This window comes from Nicotiana sylvestris, chromosome 7, assembly GCF_000393655.2.
Source record: "Nicotiana sylvestris chromosome 7, ASM39365v2, whole genome shotgun sequence".
NCBI lineage: Eukaryota > Viridiplantae > Streptophyta > Magnoliopsida > Solanales > Solanaceae > Nicotiana > Nicotiana sylvestris.
Genome location: NC_091063.1, coordinates 112,263,003 through 112,289,003, shown reverse-complemented (window position 1 = coordinate 112,289,003; position 26,001 = coordinate 112,263,003). Strand labels below are relative to the sequence as shown.

At 37.3% G+C, this 26,001-nt stretch overlaps 1 protein-coding gene across 3 annotated transcripts; it reads left to right on the top strand.

Moving 5' to 3' along the window:
• LOC104229059 (nardilysin-like) lies at positions 1-22,760 on the top strand. 3 transcript variants are annotated; one of them, XM_009781630.2, is made up of 19 exons: positions 1-594; positions 700-775; positions 3,927-3,973; positions 4,210-4,322; positions 5,277-5,350; positions 5,435-5,530; positions 5,625-5,744; positions 6,080-6,313; positions 6,984-7,132; positions 12,526-12,682; positions 14,651-14,803; positions 16,060-16,436; positions 16,614-16,763; positions 17,739-17,921; positions 18,868-19,071; positions 19,199-19,305; positions 19,927-20,080; positions 20,599-20,720; positions 22,224-22,760. In XM_009781630.2, exons 1-19 carry the CDS (start codon positions 277-279, stop codon positions 22,465-22,467), a joined length of 3,078 nt encoding a protein of 1,025 aa, XP_009779932.1. In that variant the 5' UTR covers positions 1-276; the 3' UTR covers positions 22,468-22,760. The 3 variants fall into 3 exon arrangements, with proteins under 3 accessions (XP_009779932.1, XP_009779933.1, XP_009779934.1); XM_009781631.2 differs by lacking the exon at positions 22,224-22,760 and adding an exon at positions 21,140-21,550; XM_009781632.2 differs by having other exon boundaries at positions 66-594; positions 4,218-4,322.
• The last annotated feature ends 3,241 nt before the right edge of the window (positions 22,761-26,001 follow it).

The window sequence follows — 26,001 nt, the reverse complement described above, 5'->3', positions numbered from 1 at the left end:
GGAATTTGTTTTGGAAAAAATTATACTATTATCTATTGGGACTTGAAAAAAGAAAATCTTATTGGAGGGTTTAGGTTCGTGATGTGCAAATGAGAAACTTGGAGCTGGAATAGACCCTAGAAAGCGGGTCAGCGGAAGGATTGCTTTAACACCGACCGACGCGACCCTAGACAACAGACGTCAAGCAACACTTTCTGTGCTGAGAGAGTAGAAAGCATAGTGCCTAATGCACTACTATCTCTTTTCTCTCTCACACAGAAAATCTTATTGAAAACAATGGCGGTAGGCGGCGGCCGTACTTTGACAGCTGATGACTTAGTAGAAAAGTCGCCGCACGATAAGCGTCTCTACAGATACATGCAACTCCCTAATGGCCTCTGTGCTCTTCTAGTTCACGATCCTGATATTTACCCCGATGGACTTCCAGAACATTCCGAAAACGAAAACAACGAATCCGAAGAAGACGAAGGAAGTGAAGACGAAGATGAAGAAGAAACAGAAGATAGCGATTTTGACGAAGAAGAAAGTGACGGCGCTGATGAAGAAGATAGTGAAGTTAAGGACAAAGGGAGTAAAGGTGCTTCGCAGAAAAAGGTCTGTTTCTTTTAATTCTAATCGACTATTGATTAGGTATATGTTGCTATTCAATTTCTTATTTTATTTTTTTAAATTCTCAGTTTATTTGGTGGCATTTTGCAGGCAGCAGCTGCAATGTGTGTGAGAATGGGCAGTTTTGTTGATCCTTATGATGCTCAGGGTCTCGCACATTTTCTTGGTTAGTTTTGCATATTATTATTATATTATTAAATTACTTTGTGTTCATAGTTTGTGTGGTCGTAATGCAAATCATCATTGATTGAAAACCCCTAGAGAAGCTAATTGATTATATTGTTCATCAAGAGTACAAGTTGTTGACTCTTGCTTGAACGTTACCTAAAAAATACTAGGCGATTTCTTTCCATCTACCTAAGCTGCAATTACCGGGTACCTGTGCTGGGAGGTAGCAGGTATCTTGTTGCATAGTCAAAGTGCATGCAAGCTGGCTCGGACACCATTGTCATAAATTTAAAAAGAAGCTTGGACATCTACTTAGTTGATCATAAATTAGGATGGTTTTTCAATAGTACTTGACTAAGCTAAGGGTTTCTCTAATCATTTATTGGAGAGGAGTGGAGTGTTGAATGGATTAGCAAGCACGACAAGTGTTTTAACTGTCAAAGGAAGTGAAAAGGGAAAACTGAATGCTATTTACTATCGTGGTCTCGTGGGTAAAGATGATTGAGGCATAGTGAACAAACCAGGTGTAATAGTTCTCTCGTATTAGTTTGTTTTATTTGTTGTTATGACTTGTGGAAATAGTGGAAATGGCAGGCCTACTTCTTGTTGGAGAAGCATGTGGAGACCTTGCAGAGTGGGTAAGTGAAAAGGGGTCAAGTAGCGTATATTGGTTTATTGAATATTCAAAAGGTGGAGAGAGTCTAATTTTTATGTACTGAGAATGGCAAAGTAAAGGAGAGATTTCAGGAACCTAAATAATGAACCGAGAGCTGCTTGGCTACCTATTATGCAGTGAGAATAGTAATGGGAGATTGGAGGAGAAGTAAAGAAAGAGAAATAGCAGATTGAGAGTTCTTTGATGTCATTTGTGATTTGCACGCTAACGCAGATTGACGAGATTTTATTCAATTGATTGTTTTTGAAAATTGAGATGTTATTCCCTCGAGAAGATAAGCTTTAGCTGACATGCATAACTTTTATGATGATTTGCAATATGGTTCCATATCGAGATTTATGAACAATAGCAACTTCTGTAGGGATGTTAGCCCTTGTTAGAATTGCAAAGAACTAAAGCAAGGTTAGTTCATAATTGGTCAAGAATCAACTCAAGGGTCCAATCTCCTATCGAGTTCTTTATGCTCTAATCACACTAGACTCGTGCATATTACTGTGATCTCGGCTCATATGCACCCAATAAACCAATTGTTAGTGTTCCCTTTTTAGTGTTCTTTTTGCCGAGGGTCTTCCGAAACAGCCTCTCTACCTCCACAAGGTAGGTGTAAGGTCTGTGTACACACTACCATCTCCCGACCCCACTTGTGGGATTGTATTGGGTATGTTGTATTTTTTAGTGTTTCTCTTTTTTCATTTCATATGTATGCAATTTCCGGTCCGATACTTTCATTGATTGCACCAAGAAGGTGCCAATCTGTACAGTAGAAAAGGACTATCTCTTCCCTTAAACATGTAGGGAGTTCAAAAAGTTTATAAAATATTTCACGTTTTGGTTGTACTGCGTGTTACACCCAAGGGCCAATAATATAGCAATTGCAAGACCCTATATTTCATTACAATTTTTCTATGCCTGTTTTAAAAAAACTCTGTTGCTTCTTTCCTGCCACAATGACCAAAAAATGCTGAAATGGACAGTGTTCCATATGTATTACAGTAGTTGTTTCCTTATCTTCTGCGACCGCCTGCTCTGTACTGCTGATTTCGGTTATGCTGGAGCCACCCATTACACCCCAAATACATTTAGGAACAAGGTCCATACTTCCCATGAATATGAACAATGCAAAAGTAGGTGTGCAGGGGATTTGCTGTTAGATTCGCGCAAAAGACCTCTGCTGCACAGTTTGATGCCCCTCCTATCTTTCAAACTCGTCTTATGCTCCTTTACCATTGCCTTTTTTTTGAATTATATAGGTCAGCTTGATATTACTGAACCTTGTCTGGAAATCAAGCACAGCTTGCATATTAATGAACCTTGTCTGGAAATCAAAGTTTGAACTCCTCATTTTCTTGGCTTGGCGTTTTTACACTTGCAACTTCTTTAATGCCAGACATCCACTACTGGCTTTGGAGCATAACCATATTGAAGCTGCATTGTTAGAATTATATATCACATGCCACTTGGTTTAGGACCTAAAAGAGGTTTAGTTCACATTGATTTGAATAAATGTGTCCATATAAAAAATCAAATAAATTATTGATAATTTAAAGTATTGATTGCCCTTAATTTGTTCGTTTTTGAGTGAAGTGACTTGTACCAAGTCCCGAAGGGACTTCCTTACTTGGGCAGATTGATCTCCTTTTTTCTTTTTTGGGAGAATCGTGCATCTCGAATGATGCTTTATAATCATATCAATCAGATAGTTTTCTATGGCTAATGTGATAAAACACTAGGCACCATAATTGCAAAGATCTGAAAAGCTGCTGGGGTTGAAGCCGTGAATACTACTACTTGGCTTATTTCTTAAAGGATACCTCTTTCCATTTCCAAAAAAATTGTTGCAAGATGTCCAATTCATGGATGAACTTTTAACATATTGTTTAATCATCAAATGGAAGTTTGATTTATGATCATGATGATTGAGCTCATGAGGCACTTAAGCCAAAGTATGATTGTGTTGATGAAAATTAGAGTAGCATTTTCTGTTTGGTGGATAGGAGAGAAGGAAAAGGATGGAATGTCAAAGGATTTCCTTCTCACTGTTTCATTTGGAAGAAAAATAAATAAAATAGAACACTTCTATTTTTTGTAATCGTGAAATCTCCGAGGGCCAGCACACTCACAGTTAGAAATTCAGCCGATAATTGGCCTGTCCTCTATAGTCCACCCTTTTCCCCTAGCAATTACTAATTGAATGTGAGGCGATACAGGTTTTCCTTTCTTCCCTACCTTCTTTTTTTGTTTTTTCTTCTTCTTAAACCACATTAGTAAACAAATATTCTTATTTTTATCTGCAATTTCCTTCTTTTATCTTCTTTTCCTCCTATCCAAACCAATTAATATTAAAATTCAACTTTCTCATTCACCAGTGTCAATAATGCTGGAGACCATATCGCACAACTGACTTTGGCAATTTATATATTGATATAATGCATCTTGACCCTCAAGTAATTCTTCATATTTCTTATGCATTCAGAACACATGCTATTCATGGGAAGCACTGAATTTCCAGATGAAAATGAGGTATGTTGTTCTATTCTTGCTTCTGGATATGTTTGTGGTATCCTTTACTGGGTTATTGCTCAACCTCACTGAAATTGTCATCCTTTCTTCCCATTTACGTTTTCTTTGCAATTTCTCACATCTCATGCTAATTTTAAAGCATCAAGAAATATGACTCCATGGTGCAAAGTAATGAAGTGCCAATTCTCAAGTCAGTTTGAGAATGTGGATCTCTGTTTGACTCTTTTCTTTGCTAGTATGACAGTTACTTGTCCAAGCGTGGAGGGTGTTCAAATGCATACACAGAAACAGAACACACCTGCTACCATTTTGAAGTTAAGAGGGATTGCCTTAAGGGTGCCCTGAGAAGGTAAAATGCGTGTTTTATATCTCATTTTAAGTTTAAGAGCCTCTAACATTAGTTACTTATGTGAGTTATCTAATGAAACTAGTCTCGTCTGGAGCATCTTTTTTCTTTTTGTCTTTGCAACTTCCTATATGTTGATGTAAAAATTACTGCTAAACCCAAAACTTAGAGAAGTTCCTTTTTTTTTTTCCATGTCCTTTTGAACAATAGGCCCTATTATGTCCTGACATAATGGCATCTGACAGTCATGTGCGGTGCATCATTCTTACCACACCCCAGAAAGTTGATGCTATTTGCATATGGCTGTGTCCTGTGTGTCTGGCGCAGTACAAGGAAAGATGCTACAGGGTGCACAAAAAAGCAGCAGATGCCTGATACGAGTCAAAATATGATTTTTCATTGAAGCTTAAGCTGGAATTATAATGTCTGTAAAGATTATACATTTCCAGCACATGATCTTTCTTAATCCCCTGATAATAGTTCAAACACAGACAAGTGAAGTTATTCTATCATGGTATGGTTTTCTTCTACATGGTCGTTTTTTGCTGTTAACTTCTTTGGATCGTACTGGTGCAATGTGGACATTTGGAACTTGACCAATACTGTGTCCCAAAAGTTCGACTTTCTCCGATTCGTCCCTTGTGGAAATACTTGGGAGTTATTCTTAATAGGAAAACTTTGACCTTGATTTGCCATTTAAATAACTACTCTACTTTTTCACAGAAGAAGTTGTTGTTTCAGTACTTTCCACATAACCCTGATATAATCTTTTGTTTCTGATTGGTCAAGTATGTTTAATTTAAACTTAAATCTTGAATGGATGGAGTACATTAAGTAGCTTTTTCTTCGTCCTCTCTTAACTTTATCTTTGAAGGTGCTTATCACCCCCACCCCCTCAAACAGAACGAAGCAACGTGAAAGGTGGTTATTCATCCTCTCACTATGTTTCCTTCTCAGGTTTTCCCAGTTTTTCGTTTCACCTTTGGTTAAAGCTGAAGCCATGGAGCGGGAGGTACAAGCTGTGGACTCAGGTGTGCAATACTATAATTTTGTTAATCTCATCAACGGACACGTCTTACCAACTTAAATGCTGTTATTTGACACTTGGGATACAGAATTTAATCAGGTCTTACAAAATGATTCCTGCCGCCTGCAACAACTACAGTGCCATACATCTACGCCTGGCCATCCCTTTAACCGGTTCTTTTGGGGTAAGTTTACGACATCAAAACCATCGCTTTATTTCTTTTCCCTTTGGATGTAATATTGATTATCTTTTCATGATCTTCGCATGACTTTGTGAAGGGAATAAAAAGAGCCTTGCTGATGCGGTGGAGAGAGGAGTCAATTTGAGGGAACAAATTCTAAAACTATACCATGACAACTATCATGGTGGATCCATGAAACTGGTTATTATAGGGGGAGGTAATTTTTTGCGATTCAGAATAGTAAATTCAATAAGTTATGATATACTATGTTTTAAGGCTAAAACCCGCTTCCACAAGGATTTTGTTGTTAGATGACGAGTTTGAGTCAGAGAGTATTAATCCCTGTACAAAACTGGTCTCAATACACATACTGGCCACATTAGTGTGGATAATCTCCACTCTGGATGCTGTTAAATTCTATTTTAAAATCTTCCATTAATATGTTTCTGATATGCTTTATTTTAGCTTGTCCCACATATAGTTATGGAGTAGCTACATAACTTTTCAGTGCAAGTTGTTGCGTGCTAATTTTAATATTTCTGAATATTGCAGAGTCCTTAGATATCCTTGAAAGTTGGGTTCTTGAATTATTTAGCAGTGTCAAGAAAGGTCCTCTGGTAAATCCAGATGGAAGAACTGAACTTCCGATTTGGAGAGTTGGCAAACTTTATTGGTTAGAGGCAGTTAAAGATGTTCATATCCTTGATTTATCATGGACGTTGCGTTCTCTCCGGAAAGGGTACTTGAAAAAAGCTGAAGATTATCTGGCTCATCTCCTTGGCCATGGTAAGTTTTATCAGAGGTGTTATCAGTTGTTCTTTTGGCTTCATAATAAGGATATACTGCACTGCACCTTGTTATGCATAATTATTGTATATTGGCTTGCTTCTCTCCTCTTTATTTTATTGTTTTCAGGCTGCAAATTCTGTTAGCTTTTTGCTTGCAGTTGGTTGACTGACTGTCATGTGCTCAAGTGCGGTCAACCAGCATCATAATTTGATAAATGATACATTAGTAAGACATCATGCTGGGCTAAGAGAACACTATCATATAAATATAACGCTCCATGAAGCTGATTTAGATCTGAAGATCAGCTTTACTGTCTCTACCTCTTTATTTTCTGTTTGGTATGTTTATTTATGTCACGTTCATTATATTTGTAATTGTAAATATTGATACCAGCACCACCATGGTGCTGATGATATACTGTTACCTTTCTCAATAAAATTTATGTCATATTCATCGTTTGAGTTCTTTTTGGCTGTGACCTTAAAGTCACTAAGATATTTGTACTGTATTATTGTTATCACACTTGGATTCACTAGCACATATTTCGCTTGATGATTTTGTGGCTGGGAAATTCAAATTATGTACTTGTACAAGTGTGCTTTAACTTAGTCAAAGTGGTATCACATTTTATTGAGATCTGACCATTGAGAAAAATATAATATTTCAGAAGGAAAAGGTTCCTTGCTCTTCTCCCTAAAAGCTAGAGGCTTGGTAACATCAATTTCTGCTGGTGTTGGTGATGAAGGAATGCATTGCTCCTCGTTCGCATACATATTTGGCATGTCAATACATCTAACTGATTCTGGCTTGGAAAAGGTTGTTTACTTTGTTTCACCTATTTTTCTAATCATTACTCTATATTGAACAGTGTAGTCAATTGGCATACTTCTCATAATCACTGATGCTTACAGAGATTTTAGGATAAATTATGTGGAATGACACAATTTTCTGGTGATGGATGTTAATGTTGTTGATAGACAGGAGAAGTATCTTCAGTTCATTATATTAGATCCTTAGTAGTTGTTAGATAGATATGTAAATAACCCTAGTATCACATGGAATAGGAATAGCATATGTATTGTGTATAGTTATAAATAGGGCTATTGTAAAACACTTAATAGAATATCAACAATATATTTTTCTCCCGTGTTTTCCCACATGGTATCAGAGCATAGGTGAGAAAAAATCATTGTGTGTCATTCCAGCGACATCCGGGAAGAAATAACTCAGTCACCTCGCAATTTTCCAGTGGCATAAGTGACTGTTTGCGTCAAAATTACTATTTATTAGTGTTGTACACAAACTAACACCACAACAAGGTCTGCCGTAGTCCTGCGACCAAACCCCATAAAACCCCATTGCAAAAATCCTACCCATGTGCTCTCACGCGCCGGACAAACATGAAAATTTTCGGCGAGATCTGTGCACGCGCCGGTGCATAAGACCTCTTCCAACTAGTTTCTAACAAAATTCCTTCAGGATAGTTTACTCGTAGTGATAATGAGTCCACCAGTACTATTTCGTACATATTCCAGCAACTTTGGAATTTTCCAGCGAGCTACAGTGTTTTCCGGCGAGAACAATATTTTCCCAGATATTTCTTCAGTTTTCCCGCAGGAGTTACTGATTTCCACTATTTCTAGTTAAGAACTTGGTTTCCAAGGTCGTCTTTCCCTTTCCAACTCCATCTAACTAAGAGTAAAGAAAAGTTTCCCATTCATCTTCTTTTTTAACTCCAGCTCCACCACGTACAACTTCACCACCTATAGCTCCAGTTTCATCACCTAGTCCAGTTCAACCTTCTATAACTCCACCACTCCTGACTTATCATCGTCGTCCACGCCCGGCATCGGGCCCAGCTGATTCACATCCTCTACCTGACCCTGCTCCTACTGCAGACTTGTCTCCTCCTAGTCCACCGATTGCACTTCGGAAAGGTATATGGTCCATGCTTAATCCTAATTCCCATTATGTTGGTTTAAGTTATTATCGTCTGTCATCACCCCATTATGCGTTTGTATCATCTTTGTCCTCTTTCCCATCCCTAAGTCTACAGGTAAAACACTGTCTCATCTAGGATGACGACATGCTATGATTGACAAGATGTCTACTTTACATATGGGTGGTACTTGAGAGCTTGTTTTTCTTCCTTCAGGTAAATCTACTGTTGGTTGTCATTGAGTGTATGCAGTTAAGGCCAGATTGATTGACTTAAGGCTCGTCTTGTTGCCAAAGGGTATACTCAGATATTTGGGCTTGATTACAGTGATACTTTCTCTGCTGTGGCTAAAATAGCATCATTCCGCTTTTTTCTATCCATGGTTGCTGTTCGCCATTGGCCTCTCTATCAGTTGGACATTAAGAATGCTTTCTTTACGATGACCTTGAAGATGAGGTTTCTAAGGAGCAACCTTATGTTTTTTTGCTCAGGGGGAGTCTAGTGGCCTTGTATGTTGGTTGAGCTGGTCCTTCTTTGGTCTAAAACAGTCTCCTCGAGCCTGGTGTGGTAAGTTCAACACAGTTATTCAGGAGTTTGACATGACTCGTAGTGAATCTGATCACTCTGTGTTTTATAGGCATTCTGCTTCAAATCTCTGTATTTATCTGTTGGCTTATGTTGACGATAAAGTAAGTTGAAACAATATCACTTTCAGACTGAGGATCTGGGTAGATTAAAGTATTTTCTAGGTATTGAGATCGCTCAGTCTAGCTCAGGCATTAGGATCTTACAATGATTAAAAAGGCGCTCACTTCATCGCTTTAAGCGAGAAGCGAAGCTAGGCGGGAAGGGAAGCGCTTCTGCTCTTTGAAGCTACTCTGGTACGAAAAAGCGACCGCTTCTCTGTAAAAAGTGAGAAGCGGTGAAGCGAGAAGAAGCGAGAGAAGCATACGCTTCTGTATTTAAAATTAACCCAAGCCCTATTTTATTAAAAAACGAGTTTGTAAACTATAAACGCTGTCTGGAGTCTTCAACAGCAGCGAGACTAGGGCTTTTCTTCAACAAGAGCAGCGATTTCTTCTTCTCTTCTTCATCAACTTCGGATTTCTGAAATTATCTCAAAGCATCAAGGTTTGTTTTTCTTCTTCTTCAAGACTTCAACAGTACAGGTATGTTCTGTCTTCTTCTTCTACTTTTGATTTTCAGTCTTCTTCTTCTTCTTTTTCTTTTTCTTTCTATACATCCAAAAAGTAGCGAAATGCTGGCAATTTTTTTTTACCTTCGGTTCTTTCTCAGAAAATTTCTGCCCAATTTTTCCAGTTTCTGCCCCATTTCTGCCCAATTCTTAGTTCTTATTGCCCAATTTTTATATCCTTTATTCAGAGGAAGGGAAACGAGGCAGCTACTTTGTCCCTAGTTGATGAGGAAGAAGTTGAAGAAGATGACGAGCAATATAATAATGATAGTGGAATACAAGAATTTGACAATCTTGTAGAAGAATAGGATGCTCATTTTGTGTTTTAATTGATGCTACTCTTTAGTTTTTTAATTAAAGTACTGAACATTTGCTTACAATTACATGTGTTGTCTATGCATTATTTATTTAAAACTTTTTTTTCTAAATTCCGCTTCACTTAAAAAAAGCGAGCACTTCGCTTCTCGCTTCTCGCTTTTCGTGAAATGGGGGTTGTCGCTTTTCCTCGCTTCACGCTCTTCACAACACTGGGATCTCACAACGAATGTATGCCCGAGACATTACTGAGGAGACAAGAATGCTAGGCTGTAGACCCGTTGACACTCCTATGGATCTGAATTCTAAACTTCTGTCAGGATAGGGGGAGCCGCTTAGTGATCCTACAAGATATAAGCGTCTGGCTGGTAAATTAAATTACCTCACTGTACTAGACCTGACATTTTCTTTCTTGTGAGTGTTGTGAGTCAGTTTGTGGATTCTCCTTGTGATAGTCATTGGGGTGCAATTGTCCACATGCTTTGGTTTAGAAAATTAGCTCTGGGCAAAGGATTATTGTTTGAAGATCGAGGCCATAAGCAATTGTTAGATACTCAGATGTTGATTGGGCAGAATTACCTTATGACAGACATTCTACGTCTGGATATTGTGTTTTAGTAGGAGGTAATTTGGTGTCTTGGAAGAGTAAGAAATAGAATGTGGTTGCTCGGTCTAGTGCAGAAGCAGAATATCGAGCAATGAAACAACATATGAGCTAGTTTGGATCAAACATTTGTTCAAGGAGTTGAAATTTGGTGAGATCAGCAAGCTGGAACTTGTGTGTGATAATCAAGCTACCCTTCATATTGCATCAAATCCGGTGTTCCATACTTCCATCAGAGGACTAAACACATTGAGATTGACTGTCACTTCGTTAGAGAAAATATACTCTCGGGAGATATTACTACATTGTTTGTGAAGTTGAATGACCAGCTTGCAGATATTTTCACCAAGTCCCTCACTGGTCCTCGTATTAGTTACATATGTAGTAAGCTCGGTATATGTGATTTGTATGCACCGGCTTGAGGGGGAGTGTTAGATAGTTATGTAAATAACCCTAGTCCCACATGAAATAGAAGTAGAATATATATCAATAATAACCCTAGTCCCACATGAAATAGGGCTACTGTAAAACACTTAATAGAATATCAATAATAATTTTTCTTCTGTGCTTTCTCACAGTGGCTCAAATCATGCTTATACGAGAAAACGAACATTTAGGTACCGGATCCATAAAATCCTTAAGAGGGAAATTATAGCTTTTTGATTAACAACAATGCCAATATCTCAATCCTAAGCTAGTTGGAGTCAGCAATATAAGTCCGCGCTAAACATGGCTTCATTGAGACCCCTAACAATCTAATGTTTGAAGATTTGGGTTCTCTAGCATTAGAAATTCATTACATTTTCTTTTGGCTTACAAATCTCAACATGACTAAAAGACTCTTGACGAACTAAACCTTAATCAGAACTAGTTGATATCACGCTATTTTACGCTTGTTCTTCGTGGACTCCAATGGAATGTAGGTCTTTTGAGACTATTCTTTTCATGTAATTTTATGTTTACCTCTTCTCCTTTTAATACCTTCAATTACCACGGTTTCAAACTCACAGGCCGGTGCTATTGGAGATCGATGTAGAATATGACCGTACGATCTCAATCTACCTTCTCTCTTACTTTTCTTTTGGGGATAATGGTGGTATCCAGATTATTTTGCGCACACCTCAACTAATCCACTTGGTACCTGCTACCAGCACAAGTACAATGCACATCTCCCACCAAAGATTAGGCAGATGATAAAAAATCATTTAGTGTTTTTTTTCCTGCTAGGATTTGGATCCTAGTTTTAGGGCCTTTATTCCCACTTTAGATACAACAACAAATCCAGTGTAATTCCATAAATGGGGTCTGGGGAGAGTAGTGTGTACGTAGACCTTACCCCTACCTTATAGAGATAGAGAGGTGGTTTCCGATAGACACTCGGCTCAAGGAATATATATGTATATGTGTGTGTATATATATATTATTGACAGAATATTACATTAATTAGTATTTTATGTTTATTAATTTTAAATAAAGATAAATTTTATACATTCAGATGTTGAAAAACAGTCTTAATCATTTAATATTTAGTTCTTAATACACATCTTAATATTCATCCTTGCTATAAATAAGTATATTATCAAAATAAACGACGACAAATTTTCCACTTTAGATAGTTTATCATTTTATCCCATGTGTGCTCTTGTACCGTCCACTATGTGATCATTTCTAATCTTGTGTAAGCTTGTCTGACCGCACATCCATCTTAACATTTGCATTCTTGCGACACACCTTTAGTGTGTGGATACGTTAGACCTTATGGGCTTAACATTCGCTCTTCAACGAAACTTATACCTTTTCATCAAAAAAATAAAATAAAATAAAAAAAAAAACAAAAACAAAAAACCATTGGCTCTCTTATAACTATTTTATTCTATTACACAAGGGGATAGAGGAAGGGGCAAGCAGAAAGGGGACAGTAAGAATTGAACCCACACTTATTATGAAGGAAATTCTCACAGGTACCACTAAACTATAAACCTTCCCAAGTTAAATGAGATTGAATCGATACTCTTTCAGATGCCTGAAACTGTAGCTTTCTCATCATCTCCACTAATTTTAGTAACCTACAACTATATCTTTAGGAGTGCATAATCATCTATATTTGTCTTGATTGGTGGCATTAATATTAATATGTAAATATTTCTTTTATACAGATCTTTGAGATCATTGGCTTTGTCTATCAATACCTCAAGCTCCTACGTCAAAATTCTCCTCAAGAGTGGATATTCAAGGAACTCCAAGATACTGCAAATGTGGAATTTAGATACGCGGAGGAGCAACCTCAAGATGATTATGCTGCAGAACTTGCAGGTTATCTACCTTTCCTTGTGTATTTTCTGAGTCTCTTTCTGCTCTCTATAATATTGAAATTGACAGTTGGTTAATTCAAACTGTTGCATGTTGCTAAATCTATTCTTTTTTTCTTTTAAATAATTTTTTTTCCTTCTACATATGTGTTCTAAGCAGTAAGCACTCTCATATAGTGTTCTCACCAACTCAAAGTATCCATTAAATAGCACAAGAGAAATGTTTCCTAGAATATCTTACTTCTGGAAAGGAAACATCAGTAAAGAAATTTTACTTATAAAAAGACATTAGCAAAGATATTTAGGAGATTTTTAAAAATATACAGCTCAAAACAACACTTTGCACCCATGTCGCTGCATATTTCTTTGTTGCTCGGACTCTTCAAAAATATTGCCGGGTGCGGTTGGATCCTCTAAAAATAGTGTATTTTTGGAGGATCCGACACGGGTGAGACATTAATTTTGGAGAGTTTGCAACATAGCATATTTTCGTTTACATAAGCATAACCAACATTTTTTTGCAACAGTGTTTATACACCCTTATACATTATTATAATGTATTTACACATATTTAAATAATGTATCTACCTTGTATAAAAGTGTAACCAATAAAAACAACATTGTATAAAATGCATGAAATTGTATAAAAGTGTATAACACGTTGCTAGCTGTATAGATGAACTTCTTCGAGTTCAGTGGCAATTCTTGTTCAAAATCAGTCTAATAAAAAAAAAGGCGGTCCGGTGCACTAAGCTTCTGCTATGCGCAGGGTCCGGAGAAGGGCCGGACCACAATGGTCTATTGTACGCAACCTTACCTGCATTTCTGCAAGAGGCTGTTTCCACGGCTTGAACTCGTGGCCTCGTGGTCACATGGCAACAACTTTACCAATTATGCCAAGGCTCCCCCTCTTCAAAATCAGTCTAAATCTTCATGAAAGGACTTGAAATTTTGTAGACAACCTCGTTAGACTATTTTCAACAAGTCTAAACAACACCTGCTTGAAATTTCACACAAAAATCGGTTTTGAAATTCAATCCCACTTCTTCAAGCTTGTTCAACAACGGTTGGTTACTTTTCAATCTGATTTTCACTTCCCAAATCTTACAAGATCAATACTCTAACCATGATTTGAGCTCCAAACACAAGAACAAATCAAGTTTTTCAACTAACAATCAATAGGACTCACAATTTTCAGATTCAACTTTGAAGATATGAACTAAAAGATTTTAACAATGGAGATTCCAAGACTTCCCCTCCTAATCCGAATGCAAAAACACGGATGAATTCGCTGCTTGTCTAGAATTTTCCAGATTTGTGTGGCGGTTAGAGAGGGGAAAAGAGGACATAGAAAAATCAATCTGTTCTTTTACAAATTGTATACAAAGTGGGTTATATCGGGTAATGTTGAATGAAATGAAGAATGTATTAACACGTGCATCGACATAGGGTGTACAAATCTCAAGAAATTTTAGGATAACATGAGGTAAGCAGTTGAAGGTGAGGGGTTTGGAGCAACCGTTTAAGCACAATTGGTTAGCCGAAAACTTTACTTTGAATATTTCATTTATGACAAGGAGAAGTCTCCTTCGTTTCCCATAGCCCATAGGGTTCAAGAAGAAATGGAGATTAGCTTTGAACTCTTTCCTTTAGAATTCTACCTTGACTAAAAGAGACAGAAGTATGAGTGCATGCTACTAGCAGGAGGATGGAATAATCAAGGTTCGAGCAAGCAAGGCCAAACACGATAGTTATCTCAGGGAAAAAAAAGAGAGTATGCTCACCCTTTTGATGGGGGTTGCAGAGTAGTTGGTTGTCTGCAACAAACTTTTTATTTTATCTGTGGGAAGTTGTTCAGAATCTCTTTCATCCTTTTCCTTCTTTATATAGTAGGGTCTGATGTGTAACATCGGAAGTCTTCTGTATCTCAATCATATTTCTCGTATCTGCTAATATAGTTTCTTTGTTGCAGAGGGTTTGCTTGTTTATCCTCCCAAGCATGTCATTTATGGTGACTATGCATATGATCTTTGGGATCCAGAGTTTATAAAGTATGTTTTAGATTTCTTCAGGCCCGAGAACATGAGAGTTGACATTGTAACGAAGTCTTTTCAGAAGTCAGATGGTAACTTCCACAACTCATTTTTCTTAGTACTTCAAGTTTAAAGTAGCATGTTTGTCCTGTAAAAGATAGCTTTGGTACCGAATTCTGTTATCAAGAAAAAGTGTAGACATAGGGTTTAAAAAGGTGTCTGGTGATACTTTCTTCAGGTTATAGCTTAGAGTATTGATTCAATTGACTGGAAGAAGGATTTGCCTGGAATTTGTTGTGATTTGAGCTCTTTTGTGTAATTTCCATTAGTTTATTTTATGTCATGATAATGCGGGATATGCATTGATATGAAAAACTGCAACTAAAATAGTGCATGTAAAGCATTCAAAAGAGGTGGGGGGAATAATAAAGAAGAGTTCAAATGAAATTGGAAAGCTCATCAGCTCCTTGATCAGAAGGTTTCTTAACCCAAGAGGATAATCTAAATGGATATCATGCTGTAAATGGTAAAGATTCTTTTTTCGAAAAATCCTCTATATCTTTTATTCGGTAGACCCCAGTCAGGCAAATCAAACTGTCTTCAAAGCTCTGCTCTTCAAGGCTTATGATGTTAGGTTCTATGCCATAAAAGATGGTAGAACATTCAAAAGATGATTAGCTGATCCTCCTCTTTCTTACAAAGATTCAGTTTTTTATTTTGTTTTATTTTTGATAAGTAAGAATCAGTTTGCTAATCTGAATCCTCCGAATTGAAGATTATACCAAAATCAAATTATCCCAGTATATGCTGTCCGTATCAGAATTTGAACCTCAGAGCTGTACTACTTTTCCAAATATGTTTCCAAGAAAATGTATCATTAGACTTGCTCCAAGATATGAAATTTGCATTACTGGATTTGATAAAGAAGATGCAATAAGTTGGGCTTTTGCAGATAACTGATCCACTTCCCCGCCCTACATATCGTATTCAGATAAAGTTTGCAAGTAAAACTTCACTTCATGTGCAACAATGTGATCTTTGGTGAAAGCACTTGTTCTCTTATTGTGTTTTGTATCTGATAATATATATCTATCCTGTACTGCTGATGCATGCATTGGACACATTTAATTTTTAGTCGAATGAGCAGAACTCCAGAGGCACCTCAGCTTGCACTCCATTTTGTTTCTGGGACACAGCTTCATGTTTATACCCGTTCTCCTTTCCATTCCTTCCCCCTCCCCATTTTGAAAAAAAGAAAGCCATAACTTATACACTGAATTGTCTCTTTTATTCTTTCTGGGTTTGCCCCTTTTCTTTGTGGTTCTTAATGTCCTCCTTTCTCTCTCAGATGTTCAGCAGGAACCATGGTTTGGATCACGATATGTGGAGGAAGATATTCCATCTTCTCTGTTTGAATTGTGGAAGGACCCTGACGAAATTAGTGTCTGCTTACATTTGCCTGCGAAGAATGAGTTTATTCCATCTGATTTTTCAATACGTGCTGAGAAGGCTAACTGTGATTCGAAAAACGCTAAACCACGATGCATACTTGAGGAGCCTCTGATGAAGATCTGGTACAAGCTAGATAAGACATTTAAGCTTCCTCGTGCCAATACATATTTCCGTATCACACTAAGAGGGGGTTACGGTAATTTGAAGAATGCCTTGCTGACTGAATTATTTATTCACCTTCTAAAAGACGAGCTGAATGAGATTATATATCAGGTTATTTACTTGATTGTTCCCTTCTACAAATATGAACAACTTCTAAATTGCTCAATTACATAAGAACTACTAAGAACAGATGTAATACCATCAAATTTCTCTTAATAGTGGTATTTTTAGTTGTTGAATTATTAATATTCCTTCGTGGTATTTGGCTGTTGTTGCATCTAAATGCAGGCTAGTGTGGCTAAATTGGAAACTTCTGTTTCTCTATATGGTGACAAGTTGGAACTTAAGGTCTATGGCTTCAGTGATAAGCTTCCGGTTCTTTTATCGAAGGTTTTGGCAATGACAAAATCATTTTTGCCCAGGGATGATCGCTTCATGGTATATGTGAATGCTTTGAACATGCTTCTTTTGATTTATGTTTTCTTCAATTTTGCTTGTTCTTTTGCTTGGATCTTATGTTTCTCGTCATTTATTGTTGCTGTTCTTTGAGAATATGGGGGACAGAAATATAAAGGGATGTGGCAAAAGAGTTTTCCTGAAATTCACTTCAATTACTGAATTTTTGCGTCGCTGTTTACCCATCAGAAACAAAACGAAATGATGTTTTTTTTTTGTGTGGGTATAGTTGAAGGAAGAAAATGTGGAAAGGTTTCCATTTCTTCTATACTCTATTCTTGAGTAGTGAAAGGATGGCTCTTTGATGATCCTTGGCTCTTTCATTTTAACTTGCTCGTTCACTCTCCTCTTAGTGAATGTTTCAATTTTTGAATGTGTGTGTAAAGGTAGCGTTTGGAAACTGTGTCCAGATTGTTGTTATGTTTTCCCTAACTTTTCTAATGAAGGGGTGTCTTTGGGGAGTTCCTAGAAAGGCTTTTCTCCTGATCCATGCAAACTTAGCAAAAAATAGGGCTCAATGAAACAAAAAAGATCTTTATAGGCGATACCAATTAGTTGGGAATAAGTTTTAGTCATGTTAGTATGTTTTTGGTTCAATATTTTTAGGAATCTTTTAGTGTTGTTAGAGATTTATATGCCGGTAAAAAATATTGAGAAATGTAGTACCTTATATTTTTAATTTCAAATTATTTATATAATATTGGACGAAGATGTGCTTAAATGGAGCATTGTGGACAGTCAGGCGCATGTTGAATGGGCTTCTATGTTTAAAGCCTGTCTTTGTTGCTGAAGACCTTTCTGGCTTCTTTGCAACAGTAACTGTTTAGTATCTTTAGCATAAGCTAAATGTGTTGCATGCTTGAGCATACATTCGCTGTCTGTGATAATGATTTTGCTCTAAATGAGATTTAGGTGTTTTATTTCTTGGCTTCTTGCAATAAGGGTGAAGTTTGACAGGTTATCAAGGAAGATATGGAAAGAACTTTGAAGAACACTAACATGAAACCATTGAATCATTCATCATACCTGCGATTGCAAGTCTTGTGTCAGAGCTTCTGGAACGTGGAAGAGAAGTTGCTCTTGTTAAATGACCTGACTCTCGCTGAGCTGAAAGCTTTCATTCCAGAGCTTCTTTCCCAGGTATGCCAGTTAAAGTTTAATATCTTTAAGTGATCTGTAAATTGTAATTGACAGTTATATGTGAAGGCCTTGACCTTTTTAAGAGCCTTATTTTTTTTTAATGATGTTATTAGTGAATGGTTGTGTATATATGCAATAGTTGAAGGCGAAGGCACGTTGTATGTTCTTAGATTAAGCAAAACTGCAAAAGATAGGATAAAGGTTTCGGTATCATGTTTCTTGGCTAATTGTTGCCTCGAAATGACTCACAATGGATAAATGAGCTGAGAAATAATACTCAAGGTTACTTACCAAAAGATATGACTGAATGTACTATTTATTGCAAATTCTAATAAAGACCAATGGATTTAGCCAGTTACATCGACGCAACAGTTTTTAGCATTTTACCATGCAACTACTGATCGACACTTTGATTAGTTCCCTGTTGTTGCATGCTACACCTTTAGCTCTTTGTTACTGAAAAATTCTGTTGGCAAGGAACATTACAAGTTATGTATTTCTAGGTTATTGATATTTACAAGGGACATATCTGGTAACTGGAGGATCCACAAGCTGGAAATGAAATCATTTGGTCTTTTGGTGTTCTTTCATCTATGAAGATGAGAGGTCTATGGAGTTTATGAGAAAAATAAAAATCACAAGCAGAATGGTAAATCTAAAGAAGGCCCTCTGCTAAGGCTGGGGTATGACATTAACTACGGTAGCTGCATGTTTGCTAGAATCGATAAGGATGTCCAGCAAATGGAAGAGAAATATTACGAATACTTACTTTGAGTCTGGCAGAAAATGATAATCCACCTTTTAGTTTGACTGTTTATTGGCTGATGCGGGGTTGTACACAGGTTGCACTTCACACGATCACTCATTTCGTGCCTTGTGACAGATGTCATAAAAATGAAGAGTCTAGAGGGCAAATCATTTGTCACTAACCTCTCTATTTTTGCAGCTGTATATTGAGGGCCTTTGTCATGGCAATTTGCTGGAGGAAGAAGCACTAAACATATCAAACATTTTTAGAAGTAATTTCTCTGCACAACCGCTACCATCTGAGATGAGGCATAAAGAGTATGTCATGTGTCTTCCAGCCGCAGCCGACCTAGTCAGAGATATCAGAGTAAAAAATAAACTGGAAACAAACTCTGTGGTTGAGGTAATTAAACATGATTTTTTATGCATCCTTCTCTTCTTTTAATTCTCTTTCTCTCTTTTCTTTTCAGTCTTTTTGGTTCCTCCATAAATCCGATGAATCATGTGATCTATGCTTTTTTTGTCTGCAGCTGTATTTTCAGATTGAACCTGAAGAAGACACTTCCTTGATAAAATTAAAAGCAGTAACAGATCTCTTTGATGAATTTGTGGAGGAGCCACTTTTTAATCAGCTAAGGTATAATGAGACTGTTCTCTCTTGTATGACCACCTGTTGAGGCTTCAATACGTACTGATATTGCAGGTGTATCGTTTGATTCTTCTCAAGCTCCAAACCGTCCTTAATAGTGAGAGAGTAAATTAAATACAACTTTCTTGTGATAAGTGTTTCAACTCATATTCTGTGAGTCTGACATGCTTTATGTGGAAGCCATATTGTTATACATGCTTTACCTGGAATTTTCTATAGTTCCTTTGAATCCGTTATACATGCTTTGCCTGGAATTATCTATAGTTCCTTTGAATCCTGACCCACCTTATGCCTCTCTGGTGGTCAAGTATTTTCCTTCCATGCATCTTTGATATTTTCCAATTGGACCTTTTCTGGACGTGTTCATCATATTTCATTACCTCTTATACACTCTGAGTGACTCATCTTCAAGTGTTCTTATGTTATATTAATTTTAGGTTATCTTTTTTATTTTCAGTCGCTTCCTGTATCTTTGAGAACATTTTTTATGTGTGCTTTTATCCTGGTTATGTGTGAACCAGCAAACATGTCCATAATCTGTTTGCAGTTATGGACTTCTACCTTAAGGACTGTCACTTGATTGAATCTACCTTTTCTACTCTGAAATAGGACAAAGGAGCAGCTTGGTTATGTTGTTGACTGTAGTGCACGTGTAACATATCGCATAATGGGGTTCTGTTTCCGTGTTCAGTCATCTGACTATGATCCTGTCTACTTACAAGGGAGGATTGACAACTTCATAGATGGTGTGAAAGAGTTGTTGGTAAGCTTAAACTTTAGTTTTGGTTTGAGTTTCGTGAGTAGCTCTATGCTTTATTTAACTACTTGCCTCTTCTGCTGCTTTGGGTTTTGTCATAATACCTTTTCGAAAAGCAGAAGATGGTTCATAACACATGTTTTGAAATACCAAATTGTACATTGTGTTGAGATATATGTTGCATGGAGTAGGATATTAGTAGCAAGTGCTGCTGTTTGAGGATGTTTTGGAATTAGGAATTCATGTGTGCACAATAAGGATTATGGCTAAGATGAACTAAGTTATATAGGATCTGAAACTTCCTAGGTAGGATTGAATTGTTTAGTTGTTGATCAGAGACTTTGCATATGCCTAATGCTATTCATGACTAGGATATGTCCCAAGGTTATATACTTGAATCTTAATTTACGTTATTCATTGGGTACTGGGATGGGATGAATAGGAAAGTGTTTCTGATGTTTGCACGGCTGCAATTTGGCGATGTTTAATTTCAGGCACATTATTGAACATTTTTCAATTGACAGGACGACCTCGATGATAAATCTTTTGAGAGCTACAGAAGTGGGTTGATAGCAAAACTTTTGGAGAAAGATCCATCGCTCGCATATGAAACAAATCGCCTTTGGGGTCAGATTACTGATAAAAGGTATTTGGTCTATGCCATGTTGCACAATGCTGGGCATCTAGATGTCACCTATTAATAACAAAGAGTTTTGGAATGTGATGGTGCATTATTTTTTGCAGTATATCCTAATATTTTAATCATAATATAGTTAATGTAAACATCTAGAATCATGTAAAAGTTTTTTCAATTCAAAAAATGTTGGCACCGATATTTCTTTATTATCTTTTTAGTACGGCGAAATCAAGTTTGCAGGATGCTCCCAGTCACCTTTCCCAAGGTTAAGATCTCCTAACTTTTCCATCTAGCTACACCACCTTCCAAGGGTTTTCTCCAGCAACGTCAAGCAGATTTTCTTTCTGAGAGGCTTTCAACTATGCTCCCGATGCTACCTATGTGGTGAAGAAACTGAGACAATCAACCATTTTTTTTTTGCACTGTAGGATTACAGAGCAAATATGGAGGATTTTCATTAATCTGAAAGGGATCATGTGGGTAATGCCTCGGGGTATACTGGATGTTCTAAGATGCTGGAGCCAGTGGCGAAGCCAGGAAATTCAATAAGGGTGTTCAAATTTTTAACACCCTTTGCCAATGAGCTATGCAAGGGTGTTCAAAGTCTATTTTTAATAAAAAACAAGTAATAGTTTACCTTATACAGTATAATTTTTCGGCGAAGGGTGTTCAGTTGACCACCCTTCCCCGTACATAGCTTCGCCCCTGGCTGGAGCAAGCATGGTACTTCCCCCAACTAGAAAGAGAGATGGAAGTTTGTCCCACCCTGCATTTGGTGAACAGTTTGGTTAGAGAGAAACCAAAGATGTTTTGAAGACAGAAGAAGCACTAGCAAGAAATTGAAAATGCAACGTTTAGTCCTTATCCACTTTTGGTGTAAACAAGACTATCTGGAATATCCAGAATCCATTGTTGAAGTTTTAGGAACCTTATACTACAGTAGGGAATCTGGATCTTCCTATCCCACTTTTTGTATATTTGGGTGACTGTTTTCCCCTTAATGCAGTCTATATTTGTGTATGTATGTATATATATATACATATGTATATATATATACATATATATATATATATATATACATATGTATATATATATACATATATATATATATTACTTTTAAAAAAAAAGCTTTTCAATTCTTAATGTAGCTTATTATGTTATGAACATGGCAGTACACTGTAAGTTGTAATAATAACGTAGAAGCTTATTATATTTTTGTTAATGGTAATATGCTAGCACAGTTTATAATTAATATGGTAATTTATCAAAGAGGTGATTGTACTTTGCTAAACTGTATTTGGGCGGAGGTTGATTTGCTGACAATATGTATGTATGTATGTATTCACATGAAGTATTATAACGTAGTATGCCCTCATATATGTTACCACAAACTGGATCGGAATCAGGCTAATTCAACTCCAAGTAGCTAGCCTTTTGCTTTGTCAAATGAAAATAGAAAAAGAAATAGCTTCAATTTTAGAATGGACCTCATCTCTGTTTCACTGATTTCAGGTACATGTTTGACATGTCTGAGAAGGAAGCAGAGGAGCTGCGGAGCATCCAAAAAAGTGATTTAGTTGAGTGGTACCATACTTATTTAAGACGACCATCCCCCAAGTGCCGGAGACTCTCTGTTCGGGTGTGGGGTTGCAACGCTGACTGGAAAGATGCGGATTCACCTGTAGCATCTGTGCAGGCCATCAAAGACCTTACTGCCTTCAAGAAGTCAGCCAAGTTTTATCCAAGCCTATGTTGAGAGCTATAAATTCCTATGAACTTCCTGTATCATTAGTTTTGGCTAGTTAATTGTCGTCTTGAGGTCTTTGTTTATTGTTTGAATGTGCGGAAAACTACTCAGGTCTTGATCATAGAATATCTGGAAGACTCATTATTTGACAAAACTTTCAATAAACCACTGCGTTCATTGATCGATAGGGGTAGAAATTTATAGTGCATATTGTAAGTTCTTCAGATTCCATATGGAAACTTGTTTTCCATTGGGTTTTCGTATTCAAGATAAGCTGTAATTGAAGTGTGGAGATTCCTGCACCTACTCTCTTTTGAGCGTGTGTTCTTTAGCATCTTCAGTTGTGCCCCTCGCGTCTTTGTGGCCGCTGTTGTAGGTTAGGTATTTATCTGAAACTTCGGAACCTTTTCCCAAACTTGAGGAAATATGAACATACAAATTTGCCGTGTTCATGCTCGATGTCCTGCTGAGGGTTTGTAACTGCTAATCACATTATTATTCTCACATAGGTGTTTGTGTCACTCATTTTGCTGAGTTCAGTAACACTGTTGAGTTATTTATGAAGTGGGACAGTAGTATTCATCGAATTAACAATGCTACTGTTACAATTGCTTGGTACTTTGTAGTTTGTGTTGTGCATGGCTAGTTAGTTTCTGCATTTTAATGGCTAATAATTAGTTAGTATTTCTGGATCACCAGATGTGGGATTTTTCTAGTAGGTGCCCATGATACTAGTAAGTATTGAGAAAAGGCTACATCTATTGTTGAAACCTATATTTTGTAGACATCTTAGGATCAACGGAAAACATCTTTTGTTTTTAGACATGTTAGAATCCAGGAAAATCTTTCCAGCTTTGTTTTTCCTAGACGTGTTCTATCCAAGGATATCTTTCCAAATCACAGTCCATATCGTGAGCTTTTTCTTACTGATATTGTGATGCCGTAAGAAGATGTGAAATGTCGGAATTCCGCAAGTAGATTACATATTGCATTTAGGGGGGCCAAACGGGCGGGTCGGGTCGGATATGAGCGGGTCAAAATCGGTAATTTAAAAATGGATAAATTATCTGACCCGACCCATATTTGAGACGGATAAAAAATGGGTTTATCCGGCGGATAATATGGATATCCATATTATCCATGGCTTCTTAAATATGATCATTTATGAGAAAATTCCTAGTCTTCAAATTTGAGGAACTCCAATTTGAGGCTTTCAAACTTGTGGAACTCCAATTTGAGGCTTTACAAATATAAAAGTTAAACACATTAGTTATCCATTGGTTATCCATTTGGTTAACCATTTTCTAAGTGGATAATATGGTTCTTTATCCATATTCGATTTGTTTTTAAATGATTCATTATCCAACCCATTTTTTGATGGATAATATGGGTGGATAACTATTTTCTTTTACTATTTTGCCACCTCTAATTGCATTCATGAACTTGTTTTCTGGTAACCTGTCACTAGTTTTAGGATGGTTAGAGGCTGATGTTGTTGGACAGGAGAAAACATCAACTATAATTCATCTATAACCTAATTGAATGCTGTGTTGGGCAATTTCTAGCTGCTTTAGCAACCAAGTGTATGAACAGAAAGTGCACATGGTGGGCTTATCATCATCATGTGGCTATGTATCACAAAGTCCTATTCTGTTTGCCTGTTATTTGCCCAAACAAAGCATCCAAATCTGTCGATTTCATGTCAGTTTGACACTACAGCAGATGTCTTTTTAATAAACAGGACCCTGCCTCCCCTGTCAGTATTTAATTAGCAGAACAGAAGGTGGATAAAATCCATACGGCTTCTGGTTGGGACAAATTGTGTGACGACGTGGTGGTCTTACACGATATAAAAACAAAGTTTGCTGTGTTATATTAAACAGTCAAAGTCTGAGATACCTGTATTTCCAACTTTTGTTTGGGGTCGCGAGAAATAGTTGAACATAGTCCTTTATAATTTGGCAGAACGCCTTGATGCGTGCGTCTAGTTTGTTGGGGTGACACTCCGCTTCTTTATACTCTTTGGAGGCGAGAAACTCCCCTTCCCTTCTCCTTTCTTACTCTTCCGAGGATGGTTCAGGGGGAGCCGGTTCCGCCTCCGGCTGAGGAGGGAAATTTCAATCGATACGCGGTAGCTTCGACGAGCTGGGACGTGGAAGTGAAAACCCTAAACTTTAAACCCTACCCTTCTTTGCTACTCACTATCAACTCATCTTCCCCGAAGCGGAACCCACATATAAATTAGTGTATACATATGCACTTACAGTTACAAATACAGAAGGCGCAATCGGAGCACTAAGATCATGGGGTAAATGCACACTGTCATTACACAATGGGTAAGACGCGGAGCTACACTCTAAAGACAGATTCACAATGACCTTAGGAGATTTGACATACAAGCTAAAAAGGATCGATGATATACCTACCACTACAGTTGAGGGCCATGTTACATGAATCTTTCATTTGATTTGATATACTCATTTGAGCAGAGGTGCTTGTATAGGTTAAAATTTGGACGACCGTGACCGTTACCGAGCGTAGCAAAGAACGAGGTTCTTACGATGTAGCGTCCTTCGATCGTTATGAAGGGTGACAACTAACAATGGCTAGAAAATACACGGCGTATGTAGTAGTGTTAGCATGATAGGGAAGGAAATATGCCTTTCAAATATTCCTTGTGTTGTACCTTTTTAGGGTAAAAAGGGGGATTGTCCCCTATAAAAACAAAGGAGAACACTCTGTAAAAGGGGGGCTTTTGCTTATTACAAATAAAAAATCCTTACATCATCCTTGGTCTTGACTAATTGCATTTATTGCTATATTCTCTTACATCTGAAATTCTCGCATTTATGAATAATTATTTGGTTCCAACACACTAGGAACCATCGTTCACCTTGTCTTTCTCTTACATCATTCAATCTAGATTTTATTATACTTAGCTTAGATTTACCTCTTCACCTTCATTAATTGATTTAATAAAAAAGGTTTCAATATATTTTGGGTCAAACAATTTGGCGCCGTCTGTGGGGATTTCTTTAGCTAAGATTTTAGTTCCATCTAGCTTTGCATAAACTAACCCTTGAAAGAGATAATCGCCTCTTCCTAGCTTTGTACAAGTTAACAATTGCAGGTAAAGGAGATACAAGGCTGAAAGCAATAGTAGGTGTCTCAACCAACCTCCTAAACACCATCGACGAATACAGTAGGGAGGAGAATGAAAACGGAACAACAAATGCCACACCTAGAGGAGAAGCTTCACCTCCCCCACATGAAAGCGTAACCGCTTCACGCGAGAAGGAAGCCTCCACATCCGCAATAGGAAAAGCACCACCAGTTGTGAAAAGGCTATTGGAAGAGTGGCTGACAAATACTTTGAGAAACATACTTGATAAACCCGTTCAAAGGGATATCGGAGGCACAATGCATGCAGACGCCGTAATAGTCGCCGGCGAACTAGAAACTCCACGCACAGGTAACACTCATATTATTGTTGATACAGGTAACGACGCACTCGCAGCCATCCTAAAGAAAATGGAGGAAATG

Coding starts and splice junctions, on each gene's coding strand:
- LOC104229059 (XM_009781630.2), top strand. CDS start 277: ATGGCGGTAGGCGGCGGCCGTACTTTGACAGCTGATGACTTAGTAGAA. Junction 4,323..5,276: donor CTTAAGGGTGCCCTGAGAAG/GTAAAATGCGTG, acceptor TTTCCTTCTCAG/GTTTTCCCAGTTTTTCGTTT. Junction 16,437..16,613: donor TGAATGAGATTATATATCAG/GTTATTTACTTG, acceptor ATCTAAATGCAG/GCTAGTGTGGCTAAATTGGA.